Source organism: Nymphaea colorata, unplaced genomic scaffold (assembly GCF_008831285.2).
Source record: "Nymphaea colorata isolate Beijing-Zhang1983 unplaced genomic scaffold, ASM883128v2 scaffold0603, whole genome shotgun sequence".
NCBI lineage: Eukaryota > Viridiplantae > Streptophyta > Magnoliopsida > Nymphaeales > Nymphaeaceae > Nymphaea > Nymphaea colorata.
In genome coordinates, this window is record NW_022205109.1 from 7,501 (window position 1) to 32,870 (window position 25,370).

Genomic DNA, 25,370 nt, shown 5'->3' on the forward strand with positions numbered 1-25,370 from the left:
GAGTCGAAGCAATAACAAGAATATTTCTAGTGGAACATCTTTCACAATCCCTGGGGAGATGGTTCACTAATAGACCGAGGGATAAGTAATTCGACTCATTCACATAAAGATCATGAATGTTTGGAATCCATATTATGCAAGGAGACATTGCTTTTGCTAATTCTAATGGAAGGGTGATCTCAAATTGGTCTATTTTCGGCGTCATATACATAGTTAGCACATTCGGCATAGTTAGCAGCTCCGTATCAAGGTCATCATCGTCACGATCATCAATATCGATATCGTCACGATCCTCAATATCGATATCATCAATAAGATAACCTTGATTGTCATCCAGGAACTTGTTCGGAAATACCGTAATGAAGGGAACATAGGAGTTTGTCACTCGGTATTTGACAAAATATGATCGTCCAGTTCCTATAAAACCTATCACTAAAATACCCCTAGAAGGGGGTAGGGCTAAGCGGAGCGAAAAGGGTTTTCCATGAGATGGGAAATGAGAACTATTAGCCCCACACGGGGTTTGTGAATAAGTAATTGTCTGATAATGAGCAAGGAATATCCGTCTTTCTGCTAAACAGGATCTATTGAACTCATAATTCATTAGATACCTTTTTTGAATGTCAACTAAGTATCGTAAGTAAATGGATCCCGGTTGTTCAATCATTTGATAACCAGAGTCATTCTTTGATAAATGATCACTATGAGTCAGACTCAATAGAATTTGATCAATCCTTTTTTCTGTCGTTAAGGTGGAGAACTGAACTAAGAATTCTCTTTCTGCATCATCAATCCAATCACTGTTCGCGACCCAGGATTCTATTTGATCATCAATCCAATCACTGTTCACGTTTTTTCTTATCAATGAATAGATCTCTTTACTTGTACGACTTAGATGTCTCGTATTTCTCGAAAAAGTGATTGAATTGATGGGATTTGGTATGATACTTATGAGATAGATGATATCGATGAGATTGATATTCAAATCTTTCTTCTTAGAACGTATTGATTTGACCCCATAAGTGGGACCACCACTCAATAGCATGTTGCCACCAGAAGCAGAACTCCGTATTTCTTCCAGAGAATCTCCTAATTGTTCCAGAGCAACTAGAAAGAGATTCTTTAACCAGAAAGAATTCAGTTCAGGTGGAGGATACCTATCCAGAAGTTTTCGCAACTCAATCATGTATGATGGAATCATCAAAGATTTGATCTTTTCTAACTCTGTCTGTAACTCACTAGAGACTCGGGAAATAAAGAGAAGATGCGTACGAACGAGATATCCAGCAACAAGAAGAAGGAAAAGGATTGAATAGAGGAACTCCCGAGCATTTGGTGATCTCAGATGTGTCCACTTCAATGGAACGGGTGACTCATTATTTCGATGAATCATTTCTTCGGGCAGAAGAAGATTCTGTAAACACTTACTCGAAATCTCACTTATCAGATTCCATCGTGGAAGAATCGCCCACAATGGAATCTGAAGAATTGACCATGATATATCTGATCCATGCATAATATCATAAAAAAAGGATACAAATTTGTGACTGCTACTTAGTATCGGCAATGGGTCTGAAAAAGTATCTAAAAGGATGAAATTTATATATTTGCACCCTGCCGAAGTAAGGAACCATGGCATATACGTTTGGAACAGATTCCATTTTGAGAGATTTGAAAAAGCACTATCTCGTTGAAAGGCTCTATACATCTGCCGTTTCTCAACGCATTTCTTTAGACAAAGATTCCGTTTTTTTGCGGATGGTAAATCTTTCTCAGAACATGGAGTGTGAATCAAACCCATGTTTGAATTGAAACTGAGATACTGATGCAAGTTCTTCCCTTCTGAATCAGATAGATTCATATCTGAAAGAGGCTGACAATAAGTTGAAAGAGGCTGAGATTTGTACAAGTTATACGTTTCGTCACCACTTTGTGGAAAATCGTTAGGTATGAATATGTCAGATACCTGTGACTCGATTGGTGAAATAGTATCTCTCTCCAAAAAAACATGTTTTTTTTTACCGACGCACAAAGAAAATATCTTGTTGCGGATGAACGAGATATGGAGGAATTGTCCATATGTAAGATCATAATTATCGATACGGGTCTTTTCCGCATAAAAAGGGAATCTTTTGTTAGAATAGAAGCAGAAGTGATGTGGATTATTCAAGAATCGAAGTAGATTTGCTTTATAAAAAGAAGATATCAATGAACTTCTATGAAATGGTTTCACGGGATTCAGCCAATTGTCCCGATCGTGGGATATCATTGAGAAATAGGAATCGGTGTTATCAAAGAATTTCCTGCGATTATTCCTAGTATGGAGTGAGTCAATCATCCACTTTGGTATCTTATTGAACAAAAATGCTGATATTGTTCCCCCATTGATCAAGAATTTCGATCTTTGGGAAGTATCATGATCATCCAATAAGAAGGGTTTCAATTTATTCAAATGAACGATTTGAACACCTATTGATTCTAACAACTGATTGCAGAGTTGATCATTCGGACCTTTCAATTCATAGATGTGGATCTCGGACCTATGAATGGGGATATTCCCGATACTCACAAAGAAAAAAGTAAGTGACTTAGACAAAAAGAGAAGTGACTTGGACAAAAAGAAATGAAGTGACTTAGACAAATCTTGTTTGTCGATAACCTTGGACCAATCAATCGAATGTTGATTAATACGTAATCGATCGAACACCACTTGAAAACGGTTCTTCTGTTCAGAAACGAAATGCTCCAAATGCTCCTGGAAATTCTTGCTCCCATTGGACCATTTGTATCTATATGCATTAGGATCCCGATTCATGGATCTCTCGGTTCGAGAAATAAGAGGATCGAACCATTTCTTCTGACTCTTTTTCACATTCGATAAATGTTGGTTGATCATATATTTCATTATAGTTATATGATTCAGAGTATCATTTCCTATTTGATCCCTTTGAATTCCATATTCGAAGTTGCGATCGGATCTATTCATTAAAAAGAATCTATTCGATAGATTTCTTATGTACCCATAGGTGCTATATTGGATTTGAATCAGATTTCGGATCAATCTATATTGATTGACTGCCTCCATTATGTTGTTGCTAGCAAATACCACTATTTTGGGTTTTGGATCTTCCAAACCATTCCTGCAGGAGATCCGGACCCATTTTTTTCTGATCCTTCGATAAAAAGATTCATTCTCTTCATCAAAAATATGAGGTAGAACCAATAAAGAGTTCTTTTTCGATTCATCCCTGGAGTTGAATACCTCATTCAAGAATTTTTTTTGATCCAACCCGTAGGAATCAATAGAAAAGGCAAATCCCTTATGATACACCGGATCAGGCTCGGTTATTGATAGAGTGAATAGATCTGCCATTTCTTGAAATCTCTCTTCTGATTCAAAATCGTGGTGCAACGTGTATCTCCCTTTGTTCCGGTCATGGAATAGATGGAATAAATCACAAAATGGGTTTTTGTTCAAGAATGAGATCTTATTAGAACTGTCCATATCCGGTTCATCCTTCGGAACCATATCACATCCCCGATCTGATGAAATAGGATGAATTGAGACGGTATTTTGTAAATACGTAATTATCTTGAATATATCAACCATTTCTTTCTTTTCCGATCGCCTGGAAGGGACAAAAGAAAAAACATCTTGTTGTTTCTTCAACAATTTCTGATCTCTAGTGAACCTCTCAGTAGCATTCGAAACCAGATGAAGTTCTGACCATCTGTCGGAGAAAAAAGAACGAATTGATCTTGTAGGATTCCCAAGAAATTCTTCGATTTTTTCCGGAAACAGATGATTATTCATCTGCTTTTCACGTTCCGTGAATAGCCGGGACATTGAGGAATATCCAGAAGGGTATTTCGGGAATCGATCTGATTCTATCTCTGTTCGTTCCGTTTGAAGAGAGGAAGGATCCCAAAGAATCAATCTTTCTTTTAGTTGCTGAATCTCTGTTTGATTGATCAATGTGTGATATTCCGAATCCTCATTCCTAATGGAATCGAAATGATCTCTGGATTGATCAGAAGATCCTTTCAATTGGCTAGAATCCGTTACTTGAACGAAAATAGATCTTGTGGAATCATATTGAATATTTGACGATACATTCCGTACCTTGCTAAAAAACCGATCCTTGTTTACCAACCACATATTGTCTAACCAAATCAAATTCTCTCTCGATACGTTCCTCAAAAAATCCGATTCGTGCTGATTCTTCCCCCAACTAACGAAGAGATCTTGGTGGAATTGCCACATATGAAATTGAGCACAATTTTGCAAAGAAATATCCCACTTGTTTCTCGAGAAGAGATGGGAAACATGCTCAATATCATTTGATGGAATAGTTGCCTCAGCTCCTTGTTGTTTGAGGAAACCCTCCACTTCAATTGGTCTTTTTTCACGAAAAGCAGACATGAGATAACAAATCAAGTGTTTCGCTAAGATTTCGAATAGCTGTCCCGAATTCAAATTGATTATGTTTCGCTTCTTCCTCGGAGAAACACGATCAAACAATTCCCAACCATGGTCCTTGCGGATCGGATCATCCATATAGGATACAAAAAGAAACTCCAGATATTTGATATCTTTCTCTTTGAATGAGATCTCAATTCCAGCTACTGTTTCATTAGATATCTTACAACTAGAATCCCTCTTTTTTCCGATCCAGTTCCTCCACCACCGCGAACCCCAGTTAGATTCAGGCATGATACACTTTTTAGTTATTGGGAGGACCCAAGTACTCTCTTTCGGATCCATGAAACAACTCTCAGAGATCTTTTTCCCTTTTGGAAGATACAGGAGCGAAACAATCAACCTATTGATATTGGGAGACCAAAAAGATTCTTCCAATGTATCATTTCTGGGTCCAATGGAATTCATAGGTATAGGAAGAAGCCCCATCAAATAGAGATTTTTTCTTTCGACCATATTTCGATTGTTAATACGATATATAAGGACCGCTACTACAAGCAGTACTACACCTTTGATCGTGAAAGTGAAATATCGATTGCTTGTTGAACCCTGTGAATCACGTGAAAGCAGGACACTCCAAGTTTGGGGGCCAAGGAGTTTCACAAAACGTTCTTGGTGGAAAAAAATGTGAGTGAAAGACACCACTGAATCGAATTTGGTCCATGAATCTAAGAAATAGCGAGAATTCTTGATCTCTCTCAATATCTCTCTCAATTCCAAATACAGGATTTGAATTGATGCGTTTCATTGATTTCTCCTAAACGAAAGATTATATTTCAATTGAAATCCACTTACACAAAGACAGCCCCCGTTGATGACGAGTCTCGCGAAGCATCCATGGCTGAATGGTTAAAGCGCCCAACTCATAATTGGCAACTTCGTAGGTTCAATTCCTGCTGGATGCACGCGATTGGAACGTTCAATATAGAATTGGCTCCGTATCAACGGAATCTCATCATCCATAGATAACTAATTGGTATATTCATACTATAAGATAGATAGAAACGGTAGAAACGGTAAGAATTCTAATTCTTATAGATACTGGAACTCATAGGGAAGAAAATGGATTTATGGATGGATCAAATATGCAGTATTTACAGAAAAAAGTATTCGGTTATGGGGAACAATCAATATACTTCTAATGTCGAATCAGGATCAACTAGGACAGAAATAAAGCATTGGATCGAACTCTTCTTTGGTGTCAAGGTAGTAGCTATGAATAGCCATCGACTCCCGGGAAAGGGTAGAAGAATGGGACCTATTATGCGACATACAATGCATTACAGACGTATGATCATTAGCTTCAACCGGGTTATTCTATTCCACTCTTATAGAGAAAAGAATTAAATAAAAAAAATAATACTTAAACATGGCCATACATTTATACAAAACTTCTACCCTAGCACACGCAAGGAGCCGTAGACAGTCAAGCGAAATCCAATCCACGAACAAATTTGATCTATGGACAGCATCGTTGTGGTAAAGGTCGTAATGCCAGAGGAATCATTACCGCAAGGCATAGAGGGGGAGGTCATAAGCGTCTATACCGTAAAATCGATTTTCGACGGAATGCAAAAGACATATCTGGTAGAATCGTAACCATAGAATACGACCCTAATCGAAATGCATACATTTGTCTATACACTATGGGGATGGTGAGAAGAGATATATTTTACATCCCAGAGGGGCTATAATTGGAGATACCATTGTTTCTGGTACAGAAGTTCCTATATCAATGGGGAAATGCCTACCTTTGAGTGCGGTTTGAACTATTGATTTACGTAATTGGAAGTAACCAATTAGGTTTACGACAAAACCTAGAAATCGATCACTGATCCAATTTGAGTACCTCTACGGGATAGACCTCAACAGAAACTGAAGAGTAACGGCAGCAGGTGATTGAGTTCAGTGGTTCCTCATATAAAATTATTGACTCTAGAGATATGGTAATATGGAGAAGACAAAATTGTTTGAAGCACGGATAGAACCGGAAGCGCCCCTTGTTTCAAAGAGAGGAGGATGGGTTATTCACATTTCATTTGATGGTCAGAGGCGAATTGAAAGCTAAGCAGTGGTAATTCTAAAGATCCCCGGGGGAAAAATAGAGATGTCTCCTACGTTACCCGTAATATGTGGAATGGAAGTATCGACGTAATTTCATAGAGTCATTCGGTCTGAGTGCTACATGAAGAACATAAGCCAGATGACGGAATGGGGAGACCTAGGATGTAGAAGATCGTAGCATGAGTGATTCGGCAGATTTGGATTCCTATATATCCACTCATGTGGTACTTCATCATACGATTCATATAAGATCCATCTGTTAGATATCATCATCTACATCCAGAAAGCCGTATGCTTTGGAAGAAGCTTGTACAGTTTGGGAAGGGGTTTTGATTGATCAAAAAGAAGAATCTACTTCAACCGATATGCCCTTAGGCACGGCCATACATAACATAGAAATAACACTTGGAAAGGGTGGACAATTAGCTAGAGCAGCAGGTGCTGTAGCGAAACTGATTGCAAAAGAGGGTAAATCGGCCACATTAAGATTACCATCTGGAGAGGTTCGTTTGATATCCAAAAACTGCTCAGCAACAGTCGGACAAGTGGGTAATGTCGGGGCGAACCAGAAAGTTTGGGTAGAGCCGGATCTAAATGTTGGCTAGGTAAGCGTCCTGTAGTAGAGGAGTAGTTATGAACCCTGTAGACCATCCCCATGGAGGTGGTGAAGGGAGGGCCCGATTGGTAGAAAAAAACCCACAACTCCTTGGGGTTATCCCGCGCTTGGAAGAAGGAGTAGGAAAAGGAATAAATATAGTGATATTTTTATTCTTCGTCGCCGTAAATAGAAAGAGAAAGAAAAAATAATGAATGATGTAAATTAAATCAAATTGGTTTTTTCGTCTTCACAAATGAAAAAATGAAAAGAAGGGGGAGTAATCACTTGTGGCCCGTTCATCTAAAAAAATCCTTTTGTGGCTAATCACTTATTAAGTAAAATTGAGAAGCTCAACAAGGCAGAGGAAAGAAGTATAATAGTAACTTGGTCCCGAGCATCGACCATTATATTTGCAATGGTCGGTCATACAATTGCTGTTCATAACGGAAAGGAGCATTTACCTATTTATATAACGGAGCGTATGGTGGGTCACAAATTGGGAGAATTCGCGCCTACTCTGACTTTCCGGGGACACGCGAGAAACGATAATAGATCTCGGCGATAATGATAATATTAATATAGTTAATGTATTAATGTAATCAAAAGTTAAATAAGTGCTCTCATGATTTATTCTTATTTTTATTGGTGTGTGTGAGGTAAAACCCTATGACTATGATAAAGAAGACCTCGGGTACAGAAATACGAGCTTTAGCTCGACATATAGGTATGTCTGCTCAAAAGCACGAAGGGTAATTGATCAAATTCGCGGTTGCTCCTATGAGCAACACTTATGATACTGGAACTCATGCCTTATCGAGCATGTTACCCCATTTTCAAATTAGTTTATTCCGCAGCAGCAAATGCTAGTCACAATAGGGGTTTGAAAGAAGCTGATTTATTTATTAGTAAAGCCGAAGTCAACGAAGGTGTTATCGTCAAAAGGTTAAAACCGCGAGCTCGGGGACGTAGTTACCCAATAAAAAGACCCACCTGTCATATAACTATTGTATTGAGCGAAGACCTAACTTCAATTTAAAAATATTTGATTTTCAAAACATGACTTTTAGTTTAGAAAGAGAATATTGGTAGGTAGATATGGGACAGAAAATAATCCACTTGGTTTCAGACTTGGTACAACCCAAAGTCATCGTTCCTTTTGGTTCGCACAACCAAAAATTATTCCAAAGGTCTCCAGGAAGATGAAAAAATACGGGATTGTATCAAGAATTATGTACAAAAACATATGAGAATATCCTCAGGTTTTGAAGGAATTGCACGTATAGATATTAAAAAAAGAATCGATTTGATCCAAGTCATAATTCATATTGGATTCGCCAATATGTTAATAGAGGGTCGAGCCCGAGGAATCGAAGAATTACAGACTAATGTACAAAAAAGCTTTCATTCTGTGAACCGAAGACTCAACATTGCTATCGCAAGAGTTGCAAGACCTTACGGGCAACCTAATATTCTTGCAGAATATATCGCTCTGCAATTAAAGAATAGAGTTTCCTTTAGAAAGGCAATGAAAAAGCTATTGAATTAGCTGAACAAGCGGATGCAAAGGGAATTCAGGTACAAATTGCAGGACGTCTCAATGGAAACGAAATTGCCCGCGTTGAATGGATTAGAGAAGGTAGGGTTCCCCTACAGACCATTCGAGTGAAAATTGATTATTGTTCCTATCCAGTTCGAACTATCTATGGAGTATTAGGGATAAAAATTTGGATATTTTTGGATGAAGAGTAATGGCTCCTTTTCTTGCGATTCTATTCATGGATACTTATCCATGGACAGGGCAAAAAACTCAATTTAGTTTAGGTCTTTTCCGTTTAGTCAAAACGGATCAATTATATATGTTTGAATAACAATTCGATTTACCACTTTGATATGATAGAATTGCTATGCTTAGTGTGTGACTCGTTGGGACTAAAGAAAGAATTGGACCCTACCTAATATAAATATAAATTAATAACCAGCTCATTGCTTCGTATTCTCAGATCCAAGGAATCGGTCATTATATGAGATAATAATCATATATTTGTAGCAACTGAAATCCTTTTTCAATAAAGTAAAAATGAATCTTGATTGATTGTGTAAGTTGTGAAACCAAAATAGAGGGATGCGGATGAATGGAAGGATGAGAGAAAGAGAGAAGGGGAAAAGAATGATATATTATTCCAATATGTATGGTCTATGAATCATCTTAGAAAGGGCAATGTGATAAGGCATCATATACTATAATATAATTCAATTCATCTATAATTGAGATAGATTTCAAAAAATAAAGAGCATTGAGTCGATAGAGACTGAGGAGATTGACTCAGGGACAGATTAAATTAGAAGCTCCATTGCAGAATTCAGACCTCGACATTAATGGAGGAGAAGCTATGGGAACGACGGAACCTGTGACTGCGGAGGATTCGATTGAAAACGAATCCTAATGATTCACTGGACGGGATGGCGGAACGCGCCGGGAACGAACTGATTTCTTCGAAGAGGTTATGGAGCGACCCTACGAATAAAGCAGATAAATATAAAGAGTAAATATTCGCCCGCGAAATTTCATCCATTAAATAATCCTAATATTATTTATTGTTTATTTATCGTTTCATTCGCGAGGAGCTGGATGAGAAGAAACTCTCATGTCCGGTTCTGTAGTAGAGATGGAATTGAGACACTACCATCAACTATAACCCCAAAAGAACCAGGTTTCGTAAACAACATAGAGGAAGAATGAAAGGAGTATCTTATCGGGGCAATCGTATTTGTTTCGGTAAATATGCGCTTCAGGCACTTGAACCCGCTTGGATCACATCTAGACAAATAGAAGCAGGGCGCCGCGCAATGACACGATATGCCCGTCGTGGCGGAAAAATATGGGTACGTATATTCCCCGACAAACCCGTTACACTAAGACCCGCGGAAACACGTATGGGTTCGGGGAAGGGATCTCCTGAATATTGGGTATCCGTCGTTAAACCGGATCGAATACTTTATGAAATGGGCGGAGTATCAGAAACCGTAGCCAGAGCCGCTATGGAAATAGCGGCGCGCAAATGCCTATACGAACAAAATTCGTTATTGCGGAATAGGGATATCGGACCAAAGGGATATTTATGAATGATGAAAAATATAATCTATAATCGCTGGTTTACTTATTTCTGGACAGAAAATTTTCTTTTCCCCCTCGCCTCTTGCATTGAAAGAACTCAAATAAAAGAAAGATGATTCAACCTCAGACCTTTTTGAATGTAGCGGACAACAGCGGAGCTCGAAAATTGATGTGTATTCGAATCATAGGAGCTAGTAATTACCGATATGCTCATATCGGTGACGTTATTGTTGCTGTAATCAAAGAAGCAGTGCCAAATATGCCCCTGGAAAGATCAGAAGTAATCAGAGCTGTAATTGTACGTACATGTAAAGAACTCAAGCGCGACAACGGTATGATAATCCGGTATGATGACAATGCAGCAGTTGTCATTGATCAAGAAGGAAATCCAAAAGGCACCCGAGTTTTTGGTTCGATTGCTCGTGAATTGAGACAGTTAAATTTCACTAAGATAGTCTCATTAGCTCCCGAAGTATTATAAATAATGAACGCTAGTAGACGAGACAATGGGTAGTAGGGTCTTTGAAATGGATAAATTAGTAGATTATGTCTCAGGCATATACCTTTAATGAAAAATAAAAAAAGAAACATGTTGATTATATCAAAGCAAAAAAAAATGATAGTTCGTCATGGGTAGAGACACTATTGCCGATATAATAACTTATATAAGAAATGCTGACATGGATAAAAAGGAACAGTTCGAATACCATCCACTAATATTACCGAAAACATTGTGAAAATACTTCTACGAGAGGGTTTTATCGAAAATGTTAGGAAGCACCGGGAAAACAACAAGGATTTCTTGGTTTTAACCCTACGACATAGAAGAAATAGGAAAAGAGCACATAGAAATATTTTAAAGCGTATCAGCAGACCAGGTCTGCGAATCTATTCCAACTCTCAACGAATTCCTAGGATTTCAGGCGGGATAGGGGTTGTAATTCTTTCTACTTCTAGGGGTATAATGACAGATCGAGAAGCTCGACTAGAAAGAATTGGAGGAGAAATTTTGTTTTATATATGGTGAGGTGATCATCTGGTATACGAATTTGATACGTAACTTCCTATTTATGAAAAAGAGAGTAGAGGTGGGTTGTCTATGTCACTCCTCCTACATTAGTTAATACTTCAAGGAGGTTACCTGGAATGAAAGAACAAAAATTGATCCATGAAGGTTTAATTACTGAATCACTTCCCAATGGCATGTTCTGGGTTCGCTTAGATAACGAAGACCTGGTTCTAGGTTATGTTTCAGGGCGGATACGACGTAGTTTTATACGAATACTACCAGGAGATAGAGTAAAAATAGAAGTCAGCCGTTATGATTCAACAAGGGGACGTATAATTTATAGACTTCGCAATAAAGATTCAAACGATTAGGTATTTAAATTTTCATGGGGATAAATTTTAAGGCTCAAACACTAACTTAAGGTGAATTAAGAAAAGAGACTTATTTTCTTTCAAAGAGTAGATTCGGAATTAAGGAACAACAATATGAAATAAGAGCTTCTGTTCGTAAGATTTGTGAAAATGTCGACTGATCCGTAGGCGAGGACGAATTATAGTAATTTGTTCTAATCCGAAACATAAACAGAGACAGGGATAATATTTATAAAAAAAAAGAACTTCACTTTCTAAGAGACCTAATGTACAAATAAATAAAGAATTTGTTTTCACATGAAATGGATATATCCGTATATCTCTGACTCATATTTATGAGATGGCAAATAGAATATGACAAAACCTATACCAAGAATTGGTTCACGTAGAAATAGCCGTATTAGTTCACGTAAGAGTGGGTGTAGAACACCAATAGGAGTTATTCATGTTCAAGCGAGTTTCAACAATACTATTGTTACTGTTACAGACCCACAAGGTCGGGTCGTTTCTTGGTCTTCTGCGGGTACCTGTGGATTCAAGGGCACAAGAAGGGTACCCCATTTGCTGCTCAAACCGCAGCAGGAAATGCTATTCGTGCGGTAGTAGACCAGGGTATGCAACGAGCAGAAGTCATGATAAAGGGTCCCGGTCTCGGGAGAGATGCAGCATTACGAGCGATTCGTAGAAGTGGTATACTATTAAATTTTGTACGTGACGTAACCCCTATGCCGCATAATGGATGTAGACCGCCAAAAAAAAGGCGCGTTTAGAATAAAAATGGAAAAGATTCCAATCCAAGAGAATAAATAATTAAATGATCTCATCAAATAATATTATATTAGTATGGTTCGGGAGGAAGTACCAGTATCCACTCGGACGCTACAGTGGAAGTGTGTTGAATCAAGAGCAGACAGCAAACGCCTTTATTATGGTCGTTTCGTTTTATCCCCACTTATGAAGGGTCAAGCCGATACAATCGGTATCGCGATGCGAAGGGCTTTACTTGGAGAACTAGAAGGAACATGTATTACGCGCGCAAAATCTGATAAGGTACCACATGAATATTCTACGATAGTAGGTATTGAAGAATCAGTCCATGAAATTTTAATGAATTTGAAAAAAATTGTATTTAGAAGTGATCTGTACGGAACTCTCGACGCATCTATCTATGTCAGGGGCCCTAGACACGTAACTGCTCAAGATATCATCTCACCACCTTCTGTAGAAATAGTTGATACTACACAGCATATAGCTGTCCTAACGGAACCGGTTGATTTGTGCATTGAATTAAAAATTGAGAGGGGTCGTGGATATTGTACGAGAACCCCAAATAACTATCAGACGGAAGCTATCCTATAGATGCTGTATCCATGCCTGTTCGAAATGCGAATCATAGTATTCATTCTTATGGGAATGGGAATGAGAAACAAGAGATACTTTTTCTTGAAATATGGACGAATGGAAGTTTAACTCCTAAGGAAGCGCTTTATGAAGCTTCTCGTAATTTGATCGATTTATTTATTCCTTTTTTACATGCGGAGGAACAGGACATAAATAGAAATATGGAGGACAATCAAAAAAGGGCTAGTGTGCCCTTTTTTACCTTTGATGATGGATTGGATAATATGAAAAGAGAAATCATATTGAAACGTATTTTATTGATCAATTAGAATTGCCTCCTAGGACTTATAACTGTCTCAAAAGGTCTAATATACATACATTGCTGGACCTTTTGAGTAAAAGTCAAGAAGATCTTATGAGAATTGAGCATTTTCGCGTAGAAGACGTAAACAATATTCGACATTCTACAGAAGGGTTTCACAATCGACTTGCTTAAAAATTCAACTCAGTTTGAATCCCGTTGAAATTTTTTTTTTCATTTCGAATGAAAGCACGAAATGAAAAAATTATAATGAAAGACTATTTATTAACTAGAAAATAATGAAATAAAATTTCTATTATTTTCTTATCTTTATCTTATTTCTTATTTTTATAACTAAACTAACTATAAAATTATACTATAATTATTCTTCCTATATATTACAAATTATTATTCAATTCGAATTGAATAATAATTTGTAATATATAATCAATATACACACTAAAATATACACACTAACGAAAAAGAAGAAACAAAACAAAGTCTGTTTTGAATCTTCAGCATAGTCTGTATTCGTGGATTCTTCAGATAGATCTATAATCAAATGAAAGAGATGTATCTAGGAGGATAAACTTTGAAGTATGCCTAACTAGATACATACGTAATATCCCGCCTTACCTTAGTATTTCAAGATCTATTTTAATTTGAAAAGACCTAAAGTTAGAGACTTATCAATAGGTAATGTTGCTCCAATACCTAACCAAAGGGCTACTGCCGTACCAATCAAAAAGACTGTTGTAGCTACTGGGCGACGGAATGGATTTTGGAATTTATTAACATTTTCCAAAAAGGGTACTGTCAATAATCCCGCTGGTACCGAAACCATTAAAAGAACACCCAATAACTTATTGGGTACTGTACGGAGTATTTGAAATACGGGAAAGAAGTACCATTCGGGTAATATTTCCAAAGGAGTTGCAAATGGATCTGCCGGTTCACCAATCATTGATGGCTCTAGAACCGCTAGACCTACGTTACATGCAATAGTACCTAGAATTACTACGGGAAAATATATAAAAGATCATTAGGCCATGCCGGTTCCCCATAATAATTATGTCCCATCCCTTAGCCAATTTTGCTCTTAATACAGGATCATTCAAGTCGGGTTTCTTTGTTATTGGGATAGGTGAATTCTTATGGATCCATCCCCCGAAAGAACCGGACATGATGATTTTTCATCATCCAGCTCGAGCAATAATCAAAGGAATGAAATGGATTCATATAAAATCCATATGCCATCCAGGAACTATGTTCGTACAAATAAATGCTCAATACCCAAGTAGGCTTACATCGATCATGATCAAATGCTTTTTGGATTGTCTCATACCTTGTAATTGATGCACAATATTGTTTTTTAGAGTCTTCTTACGTACAAAGGATTTACTTGTTACTAATAAAGTCTAGCCTCGATTCTTCCTTAGATCCCGTGTTTCACTCCGATAGTATCATAGATCGGGGTCGATGCAGGGGAAATGAATGCATTCCCTACTATAAGTTAAATAAATGGAAGTGGAATAGATAGAACATAATCTGGATCATGCCACATCACTTATTCTACTAGATCTTACGAAGCCTATTCATGCATGACATGATTCGGGTCTGATCATAGAAAAGATTCTCCTCAAAGGAACCAGCCTATCCTCTTGCTCCGCAGGGGGGCGGCGGTTGGAACAGAGACACATTTGTTTATGAATTCCAATGTGGCAGATAATATATCTGCATGGACCAATCAATAGTTCAAGTCACACACTCCCATAATCCATCCTCTCCTCCGAGAATCCACTTCAACTGTTCGTATCAAATAAAAATACTTCGTGGTTGAAGGGAAATATCCAAATAACATGTCTTATTCTTTTCAATAATCCATATTTATAGCAATGAAATACAAATACTATTTTTTTTGTTCCTACCCAAACAATATATTATATGATCTATTACAAATACCTATGCTCTGTCTTCTCTATAAAGGACCTGAAATACCTTGCTTACGTATCATTGAAAAGTGCATTAACATAAATACGGCGGTAAGAAGAGGTAATACAAAAGTGTGTAAACTATAAAAGCGGGTCAAAGTGGATTGACCCACGCTAGCACTTCCGCGTAATAACTCTACCAAGGGCGATCCCACTATAGGGATAGCCTCAGGTACACCAGTTACAATTTTGACTGCCCAATACCCAATTTGGTCCCAAGGTAAAGAATAACCAGTTACCCCAAAGGATGCAGTCAACACAGCCAGAACTACACCCGTAACCCAAGTCAATTCACGTGGTTTCTTAAAACCACCTGTGAGATAAACACGAAATACGTGCAGGATCATCATTAGAACCATCATACTTGCTGACCATCGATGAACTGATCGGATTAACCAACCGAAGTTGGCTTCAGTCATTATGTATTGAACAGAGGCAAAAGCTTCTGTGACGGTCGGGCGATAGTAAAAAGTCATAGCAAAACCCGTAGCTACTTGTACTAAAAAGCAAGTAAGTGTGATCCCTCCTAGACAATGAAATATATTGACATGAGGAGGAACATATTTACTAGTTATATCATCTGCAATCGCTTGAATCTCGAGACGCTCCTCGAACCAATCATATACTTTATTGAGATAGGTGAACCGAAGGCGAAGGGACTCCCCCTCTAAGAACCGTATATGAGAATTTCGTCTCGTACGGCTCAAGCGAAAACACCCCAATACTGGTTCTGGTTGCAACGTGCAATAGAAAGAAAGATTTGAAACCTTTTAGAGACTTCACTTGATTCAATCTTTCCAGATAAAATGAGGGAACCAAACTCTAAATCTCTTCTTTGTGATGATAGCGCCAAAATATCAAGTTGGCTCATCCTATGTTGATTGTTACAGGCCTTTTGAATGTTCTCTTACCCTATTTTATTTTTGTTTATACGTAATACATACGAATTTACTATTGATAGGAATTATCTTGTTGAGACCCTATGAATCAATTGAAACCTCAGATTCCTACTAGAACCACGATGATTCAACAAAGAACAAAACAGAACCAAAGAGTTCTCTGAGTAGGAACCCTTTCGTTTGATCATCACTTCACTTATTCAATGAACAGATATAATAACTAAGAATCCATAGAAATATTTGTCCTGTCCTCGCTCAGCTCAAACTAAGCATGATTCTGAAGGAAAAAGGTGGTTCGATTTCTGAAACGCCTCATTGAAAAGTTAATTGAAAAAATAATAGTAGTTGGAGGCCGGTCACGAGGTATGAATAGTAGGTATGAATCATAGTTTAAATAGTTCTTAATCTATTCCATATAGTCCGTGCTCCAGATACTAGACTGACTATCTGACGGGCTAGAACCATCTCTCTCGATGAGATGACAGACTTATTCTCTGTACTATCAATAGGTATAACAAGTCACACACTCATATTCCGGAAATACCGAAACAAAAGAATTCCGCGGTCGAACTACCAAACAGAATGAGATGACCTAGAAATCCGAATCCTAAGTGATTCTTTTTTTTATTGAAAGTTAGGACTTATCCGTTCTTCTGGACCTAACTTAATGAAATACCATCCAGTAAAACGGAAGAATTATAAATCTCCAAAATAATAGATAGGAATACTGCAAATAGAGCCATTGCGACACCCATAAGGGGTGTAGTTCCCCATCCAGGGGCTACTTTACCATATTCCGAATTCAATGGTTTTAATAAATCGCCTACAATAGTCCGTCTTGGCCCAGATCTGGAACTACCCTCAATGGTTTGTGTAGCCATAAATCCTATTCCGTGCATTGTTTGAGATCTGTTGACTTTGTATACGATTCCGTTGTAAATAAACTATCTTATCGTAGATCCATCGTGGTCTTGAAATCACTTAATAATGGAAACTGCAACTCTAGTCGCCATCTTCATATCTGGTTTACTTGTAAGCTTTACGGGGTATGCCTTATATACCGCCTTTGGGCAACCCTCTCAACAACTAAGAGATCCATTTGAGGAACACGGGGACTAGTTGAAATGATGACCCTCCTCATCGGAGGGTCATCATTTCAATTGAGATAATGAAAAATCATTTCATCTTTTTATTTGGAACCTTAGGCGGTTCTCGAAAAAAGATAGCAAAAATATTATCCCCAGAGTCGAGACCAACAGGAATGTATAAACCAATGCTTCCATAGATTCGATCGTGTTTTACAATTATAGCTTCCATACCTGTTCATTTGGGATCATTTCCCAGACAAGTAAAGGTCAAGAGTAATAGGTGATGATTCGAATTAATATTTCTCCAGTACCCTATATGAAACATAGGCTAGACATATGAAAGAATGTTGTATCAGACTACTTGTCTCCTTGTAGTTGGATCCCCCAGTTTTTGGAAGGTTCCAAATTCCACTTGAGCATCTAAATCTGGGTCGATACCAGCAAAAACATCTCTGAACAAGGTTCTAGCACCATGCCAAATGTGGCCGAAAAGAAAAGCAAAGCAAACGAAGCATGTCCAAAAGTGAACCAACCCTTGGACTACTACGAAAAACACCATCGGATTTCAAAGTAGCGCGATCCAATTCAAAAATTTCACCCAATTGGGCACGTCTAGCATATTTTTTCACAGTAGCAGGATCATTATAACTGACTCCATCGAGTTCACCACCATAGAACTCAACAGTTACACCCACTTGTTCGACACTATACTTGGATTCTGCCCTTCTAAAAGGAACATCGGCTCTCACAATTCCGTCTCCATCTACCAAACTACCGGAAATGTTTCAAAGAAGGTAGGCATACGACGTACAAAAAGTTCATGCCCCTCTTTATCTCTAAAGACAGGGTGTCCTAACCACCCAACAGCTATTCCATCCCCGTTGTCCATTGAGCCGGCTCTGAACAATCCTCCTTTCGCCGGATTATTACCGATATAATCATAAAAAGCTAGTTTATCGGGAATTTTAGACCAAGATTCCGATAAACTCAGATTTTCAGCTAGCCCGGCGTTAACTCTTCGATATATTTCTTGCTGGAAATATCCCTGATCCCACTGATAACGAGTAGGACCAAATAATTCGATCGGAGTAGTCGCTGAACCATACCACATAGTTCCAGCAACAACGAAAGCTGCAAAAAACACAGCAGCGATACTACTGGAAAGCACAGTTTCAATATTGCCCATACGTAATGCTTTGTATAGACGTTGGGGCGGGCGAACACTAAGATGGAATAGACCCGCTAATATTCCCAAGGTGCCCGCTGCAATATGATGAGAAGCTATCCCCCCGGAACAAAAGGATCAAAACCTCCGCGCCCCATGAAGGACTTACAGGTTGCACTTTTCCGGTTAGCCCATAAGGATCAGACACCCATATTCCAGGGCCATACAAACCTGTTACATGAAATGCACCAAACCCAAAGCAAGCCACCCCAGATAAAAATAAATGAATTCCAAAGATCTTGGGCAAATCCAAAGAGGGTTTTCCCGTACGTTCATCACAGAATATTTCTAGATCCCAATACACCCAATGCCAGATAGCTGCCAAGAAGCACAAGCCAGAAAACACAATGTGTGCCCCGGCAACACCTTCGTAACTCCAAATACCCGGATTGGTTACAGTTCCTCCTGTAATACTCCAACCGCCCCATGAATTGGTTATTCCTAAACGAGTCATGAAGGGTATAACGAACATACCTTGTCGCCACATTGGATCAAGAACGGGATCAGAGGGATCAAAAACAGCTAATTCGTATAGAGCCATAGAACCGGCCCAACCAGAAACTAGAGCTGTATGCATTATATGGACAGAAAGCAAGCGACCAGGATCATTCAATACGACAGTATGAACACGATACCAAGGCAAACCCATGGAAATACCCTTCATCAAAGAAAAATAGACACTATGTAACTTTGTCACATTGGAAAAGACTATGCTATGGACCTCATTCAGTGATTATCTCGGTGCAAGGGTTCACATTTATTACGTGCCGCAGGTGATAGTATAATGGAACAATTCCGTTCTGTTCGCAGGAACAAAGAGAAGCAGATTATTTTATACCCGATAAGTACCAATACGCAATGGGGGGATTGGTCCCATTTTTTTAAGTGAATCCATTAGATCTTGTTCATCATTCGAAGGATCCGCTCCGTCCCTAAGAATTTTCTTTTTTTCATTCTGTCTTCCTACATGAGTCTTCCAATCTATGTATAAAATATGATAAACAAAATATTATGAGGACAATAAACCCATTGTTACGTTTCCACATCAAAGTGAAGTATAGTACTTAACCCCGTTTTCTTTAATGTAATGCCCATTGGTGTTCCAAAAGTCCCTTTCGGAGTCCTGGAGAGGAAGATGCAGTTTGGGTTGACATATAGTGCGACTTGTCGGACATATTGGGTCATATGGGATTTCCCCGTTCTCTCCCCTGATCGAGATATACTCTCTTTCGCCTAAGAAAGATTGATTGAATCATCAAATCAATTCAATAATTCGGAGCGTGAAATGTGCAAATGGATCAATTCGTTTGAAAGATAAATATTATCTTATCAATTAGAATAATCTATGGTTGACTTGGAACAATAAATGAAGTATCCAGGCTCCGTTCAGAAAATACCAAATGGGTAATATTGATTACAACTTCTATCATCTATCAGAAATAAGACCATAGGAGTGATCTCAAACCACTAATAAATATAAATGTGATGAATACATCGAATACTTGGTTGGTGGAAGGCATAAAAAAGTCGTAAGAAAAAAATAAGTGGTACTGGGGTCATTTGTCCTATATGTGCAAATGGAATTCGGGCGAATCTTTACCCGGAGTAGAGCATAAACCTAAAATAAGTGAGAGGCCCATTCAGGAACAAGAAATGGCATCGCGATTTGGATCTCGATGAAACAATACATCAATCAAAAGAATACATCAATAAAAAGATGTTCAGTGAATTCTTTTTTGTAGGTTAGGAGGGCAAACCAAAACTAATTTTGTGGAAAATGCAAATGAAAATAAACCCCTTCGTCAGGAAACGCCTAAACTCAAAAAGAATAGGTCTGGAATCGACACATTGATTATTTTTTTTCGAACTTTTTTGAACCGTATGTATCGAAAGGTGCGTGTACGGTTCTGCGGGATACAATTTTCCTAATCAACCGACTTCATCGAGAAAGATTACTTTTTTTAGGCCAAGGCGTTGATAGCGAGATCTCGAATCAACTTGTTGGTCTCATGGTATATCTCAGTATGGAAGATAATACCAGGATCTCTATTTGTTTATAAATTCTCCCGGCGGATGGGTAATACCGGGAATAGCTATTTATGATGCTATGCAAATTGTTCCACCAGACGTACATACAATATGCATGGGATTAGCCGCTTCGATGGGATCTTTCATCCTGGTCGGAGGAGAATTTACCAAACGTCTAGCATTCCCTCACGCTCGGCGCCAATGAGTTTTATTTGACTTGAAGAAAAATAAGACTATGCCTTCGCCATATGGAATATAAGTAATAATAGCATGGCACGTTTAGTTCGATATGAGCAAATCATTATTGCTTCTTCATAACATGATTATGTATCGAGATAGTAGTATGAAACAAAAGGTTAGTCCCGATTTGATCTTATTCCTATGTTATTTATCGGGGGTCCATTTCAGCGTCACAAACAACCCCTTTTCCTTACACAACATGAGTCTGAATATTTCTAAGCATGAAAAGAAAGGGATCATTTTCCTTATCATTTTTCTTATTTAATCAGACTCAGACCAGAAAGAAACTTTGGGATGCTGAATCATAGAAGAGAGATGAATATATTATCTAAAGCAACGGAACCATCATAGTATTTTTTGTTCCTACGAGGAGAAGGGTGGTAAATGGATCATCCAACGATTTGGATCTGATAGATCTATTTGTCTCTTTCTTTGATGTAAGAGAAGAGTAGATTCCATTGCGGAGCCGTATGCAATGTGCAAAAATTGCCTGTACGGTTTTCTATCTTTTTTATTTTTATTTATTCTTTTCGCTCCATTTTGCGAGATAGAGGAATCGTTCATTATGACATATTATAATCAGGGTTATGATCCACCAACCTGCTAGTTCTTTTTATGAGCACAGCAGGAGATTTATCCTGGAAGCGGAAGAACTGTTGAAACTTCGCGAAATACTAACAAGAGTTTATGTACAAAGAACGGGCAACCTTTATGGGTTGTATCTGAAGACATGGAAAGGGATGTTTTTATGTCAGCAACAGAAGCCCAAGCTCATGGCATTGTTGATCTTGTAGCAGTCGAAAATAGCGCGGATTTTGTGTAAATCGGTAATTCTACTTCGAACCATGGTTCGAAGTAGAATCTTCAACTCAAATGAAAGTAATTCATAATCATCAGGTTAGGATCGATCTAAACCAACCGATTCTATATACGATTCAGCATGCCAACTATTAAACAACTTATTAGAAACACAAGACAGCCAATGAGAAATGTCACGAAATCTCCTGTCTTCGAGGATGCCCTCAGCGTAGAGGAACATGTACTAGGGTGTATGTGTGACTCGTTCAGATCATGAACTGTGACCTAAACTAAACCATTTTTCCAGTATCAATGACCAGTGCCAATGAAAATGAATGGGGTAGAATGGAAGAACTACATTTTTAAAAAAGATCTAATCTATCATATACCTCTATTGTGTATGGAATTTATGGTTTCCATTGGTGCAAATCCAATCGCCTTGATTGAATTTGGGATGAAAAGCGATTCCTCATTGGTAGCGAATGGTATCCATTAAGCGGGAAATATATTTAAAAGCATAAAGTTATATTGGTGCTCTTACTTATGAAAGAACGGACTGATAGGGTCAGCTACCTAGCCAACCTTCATAATAAATACCGTCACTGTATGGATAGATCTCGTTGTGAAAAGACCTATTACTGGCTAATTCATGGGTAGAGCCAAATGGTGTGAACTGTACAAGTTACCAATAACATTGATTAAATGAGGGAAAGGGCTCCGGTGTATAGATAGACCTCGCCGTTTAAGAAGTAACCATAGAAACGATGGAACCCACTATTTATTCATGGGAAATGAACTGCCTGTAAGAAATAACAAATCGTGGTTGGGAAGGTTATAGTAGCAAAAGAAAGCCATCGGAATTTTATTTATACACCGGAAGAATCCGTTTGCTTAGACCAAGAGAAGGAAAAAGAATGACTGAAAGAAAAGAAATGAAAATCAATTAGTTATTCATGAAAATCTTATTCATCAAAGTCCCATTTTAAACTATGACAAGAGTTAGACGTGGATATATTGCGCGGAGGCGTCGAAGGAAATTCGTTTATTTGCATCAAGCTTTCGAGGAGCTCATTCAAGACTTACTCGAACTGCTACTCAACAGAAAATAAGGGCTTTGGTTTCCAGCCATAGGGTAGAGGAAGGCAAAAGCGAGATTTTCGTCGTTTGTGGATCACTCGATAAATGCAGTAACCCGCGAGAATGGGGTACCCTATAGTCGATTAATACACGATCTGCGCAAGAAGCAGCTCCTTCTTAATCGTAAAATACTTGCACAAATAGCTATATCAAATAGGATTGCCTTTACATGATTTCCAATGATATCCTTAAATAAGGAGATTGATCGGGAGGAGTCCGACGGAATAATTGAAATGAAACAGAGTTCCCGGAGAATGACCCCGGGAAGGTAGAGTCAAATAGCAATGTAAAGGAAAATAAAATGTAGTAGGAATGAACGAACCCATTTCAATAAAGAAATGGGTCTTCTTCCCCATTCTTTCTTTTTTCTTCCGACACGACAATTGAATATGAGCTCCGGATCTTACGAACAAAGTATCACATCAATTTGAGTTATGATTTGAGTTCTGATTCGATTGAAGAGTGGTCCTATTTCTATTTTTTTCTGGTTCTAGTGCCGGTAGTTCTAGAAATCGACTCGGCTCTCTCAAATTGTTTCTCATTATTAAGAAAAGGTAACAAAGATAAAATACGAGCTTGTTTATAGCAATAGTAATTAATCGTTGTTGTTTCAAGGTCAATCTATTCACTCGCCTAGGTAATATTTTTCCTTGTTCACTAATAAATCGACTAATTAAACTCATGTTTCTATAATCAATTCGATCCCCCAACCCAATTGGGGGCAAACGCCTACGAAAAGATCGCTTGGATTTACGAAAGGGTCGCTTGAATTTCTCCATGGTTTATTCCTTATCTCTAAAATACCATTTCTTCTCTAAAATACCATTTCTTCATTCATCTCGGATCCGCCCGAAATGGCATTTTATTTGCTCCTAGATATGTTATATGTAATTCCTTCCCGTTCCTTAAAATGTTGGCACACGCAAGGCAACACCGCATTCAATCTATTTCTTTATCTCCCGTGAATCGTATGTTTGTAACAATAGGGACAGAATTTCTTCAATTCCAATCGACCAGGTGTATTGTGTCGATTCTTTGAGTAATATATCTGGAAATGCCCGGTGATTCCTTCTTCTTATCGGCACCATTTCGGACACAACTGGTACATTCCAAAATAACCGTAACTCTGGGATTTTTACCCTTGGGCATAAACCTCCTTTGTATTTTGGATTCCCCCACTCTTTCTTCTCTTCTTCAATCCGAAGAAGAAGAAAGGAGAAAGGAAAAAAATAGAAGTTGCTAACTGGAAATCTAATTATGAAAGATTTCGTTGCAAGTTGTAATCAATAGAATAGAGTAATACGTAATACAACTATTTACTACAATTCAATTACTATTCCTAATCTCAGTATTTTATTTCAGTATCACTTAATTTAAGTATCTTATCTAATCTTGAATATCCAAGCCTAGATCCACATTTCTATTTCTGTTCTCCCTCTATTTCTTCTACCCCGAATCCGAGTTTTGCTGAGGTTTAATTCACTTTTATTCTTTCTATTTCCCTACTCAACAAAAGTGAAGGGAGGGACAGGGGCTATTTAACAAACAGAGAATTTATTGCTATTGTTAGCCAACATCTTCTACCACATCGATAATACCACACCGATAACTAGAATGAAAAAAAGGGGAATGTCAACGCATCTGGGAATAAACGATTGATCTCTATCAATAGACCTGCTAAAGAACCGAACCATAGAGTAGTTAGCACAGGCGCTACGGAAAGGTATGTTTTGATATCTCGCATTGAAAATCCTCCTTCTTTATTAACACATATATGATCAGATATATTATATATATATTGTGGATCACTTGTATTTGTGTGCGGAATCCTAATTAACTAAAATGGATATGTACAACGATCCAGTAGATGAGATACTCCTGCCCCTGAATAAAGAAAAAGTAGTGCCCCGTTCCGTTATTTTTTTTTTGTTCTTGAGCATATAAATACTCATTCTTTTATACGTTGTATTTCACCTTGGATTTCATATATACATAATTCTAACTCTTTTATTTTATGTTATGAGACCAAAAAGAAAAAATGGCAAGAGAAATGTATATAGATATATTTAAAGGAAATAACGGTGTGGAAAAGAAGACAGGGATTCTCTACAATGACACTGTACAACAATTGAAAGGGATGTAGCGCAGTTTGGTAGCGCGTTTGTTTTGGGTACAAAATGTCACGGGTTCAAATCCTGTCATCCCTACCTATTACTTATCTTACAGGCAGTAACATGGGATCAATTGAAATTGGGGATGGCATGATCATTAGTATCATTTAATGATACTATATGCAAGCTAAGAAGTATTGGGAAAAGATTATCTCTTGTCGTGATAAAGCGCTCTTAGTTCAGTTTGGTAGAACGCGGGTCTCCAAAACCCGATGTCGTAGGTTCAAATCCTACAGAGCGTGATGCTACTTTGTATCGAATCACATTAACTTGAATTGCGAACATCAATCGAATTCAATTTGACCTCCTGAGGGTCAAGGATAGGAGGTCAATGACAAGAAAAAAGAAATCTTACTCAATCAAAAGTCCAACTGATCGCCGCGTCTGTATTGTAAATATGCAGTTACAAACAATCCGGCTAAAGTAATAGGAATTAGACCTAACACGATTCCAAATAAAAAAACTTCAATCATTTCGATTTGTTGTCTTGTTTGAAAGGGGAGAAAAGGTAATA

The 25,370-nt window shown here is 38.0% G+C and overlaps 1 protein-coding gene, 3 non-coding genes and 3 pseudogenes across 4 annotated transcripts; 4 read left to right on the forward strand and 3 right to left on the reverse strand.

Annotated features, from left to right (window-relative positions):
• The first annotated feature begins 5,311 nt into the window (after positions 1-5,311).
• Positions 5,312-5,385, forward strand: TRNAM-CAU (transfer RNA methionine (anticodon CAU)). Its single transcript has one exon. It is a non-coding gene; the product is annotated as a tRNA-Met (tRNA).
• A 6,405-nt stretch (positions 5,386-11,790) lies between these two features.
• On the forward strand, positions 11,791-13,530 carry LOC126409592 (DNA-directed RNA polymerase subunit alpha-like; annotated as a pseudogene).
• A 307-nt stretch (positions 13,531-13,837) lies between these two features.
• LOC126409591 (cytochrome b6-f complex subunit 4-like) lies at positions 13,838-15,099 on the reverse strand (annotated as a pseudogene).
• A 7-nt stretch (positions 15,100-15,106) lies between these two features.
• LOC126409589 (cytochrome b6-like) lies at positions 15,107-17,506 on the reverse strand. Its single transcript, XM_050075508.1, has 2 exons — positions 17,489-17,506; positions 15,107-16,037 (listed from the first exon to the last, which is right to left on the reverse strand). The coding sequence occupies exons 1-2, from the start codon at positions 17,504-17,506 to the stop codon at positions 15,258-15,260; spliced, it is 798 nt and encodes a 265-aa protein (XP_049931465.1). The 3' UTR covers positions 15,107-15,257.
• On the reverse strand, positions 16,923-19,135 carry LOC126409590 (photosystem II CP47 reaction center protein-like; annotated as a pseudogene).
• Positions 19,136-24,818: 5,683 nt separating this feature from the next.
• TRNAP-UGG (transfer RNA proline (anticodon UGG)) lies at positions 24,819-24,892 on the forward strand. The gene has a single exon. It is a non-coding gene; the product is annotated as a tRNA-Pro (tRNA).
• Positions 24,893-25,024: 132 nt separating this feature from the next.
• TRNAW-CCA (transfer RNA tryptophan (anticodon CCA)) lies at positions 25,025-25,098 on the forward strand. The gene has a single exon. It is a non-coding gene; the product is annotated as a tRNA-Trp (tRNA).
• The last annotated feature ends 272 nt before the right edge of the window (positions 25,099-25,370 follow it).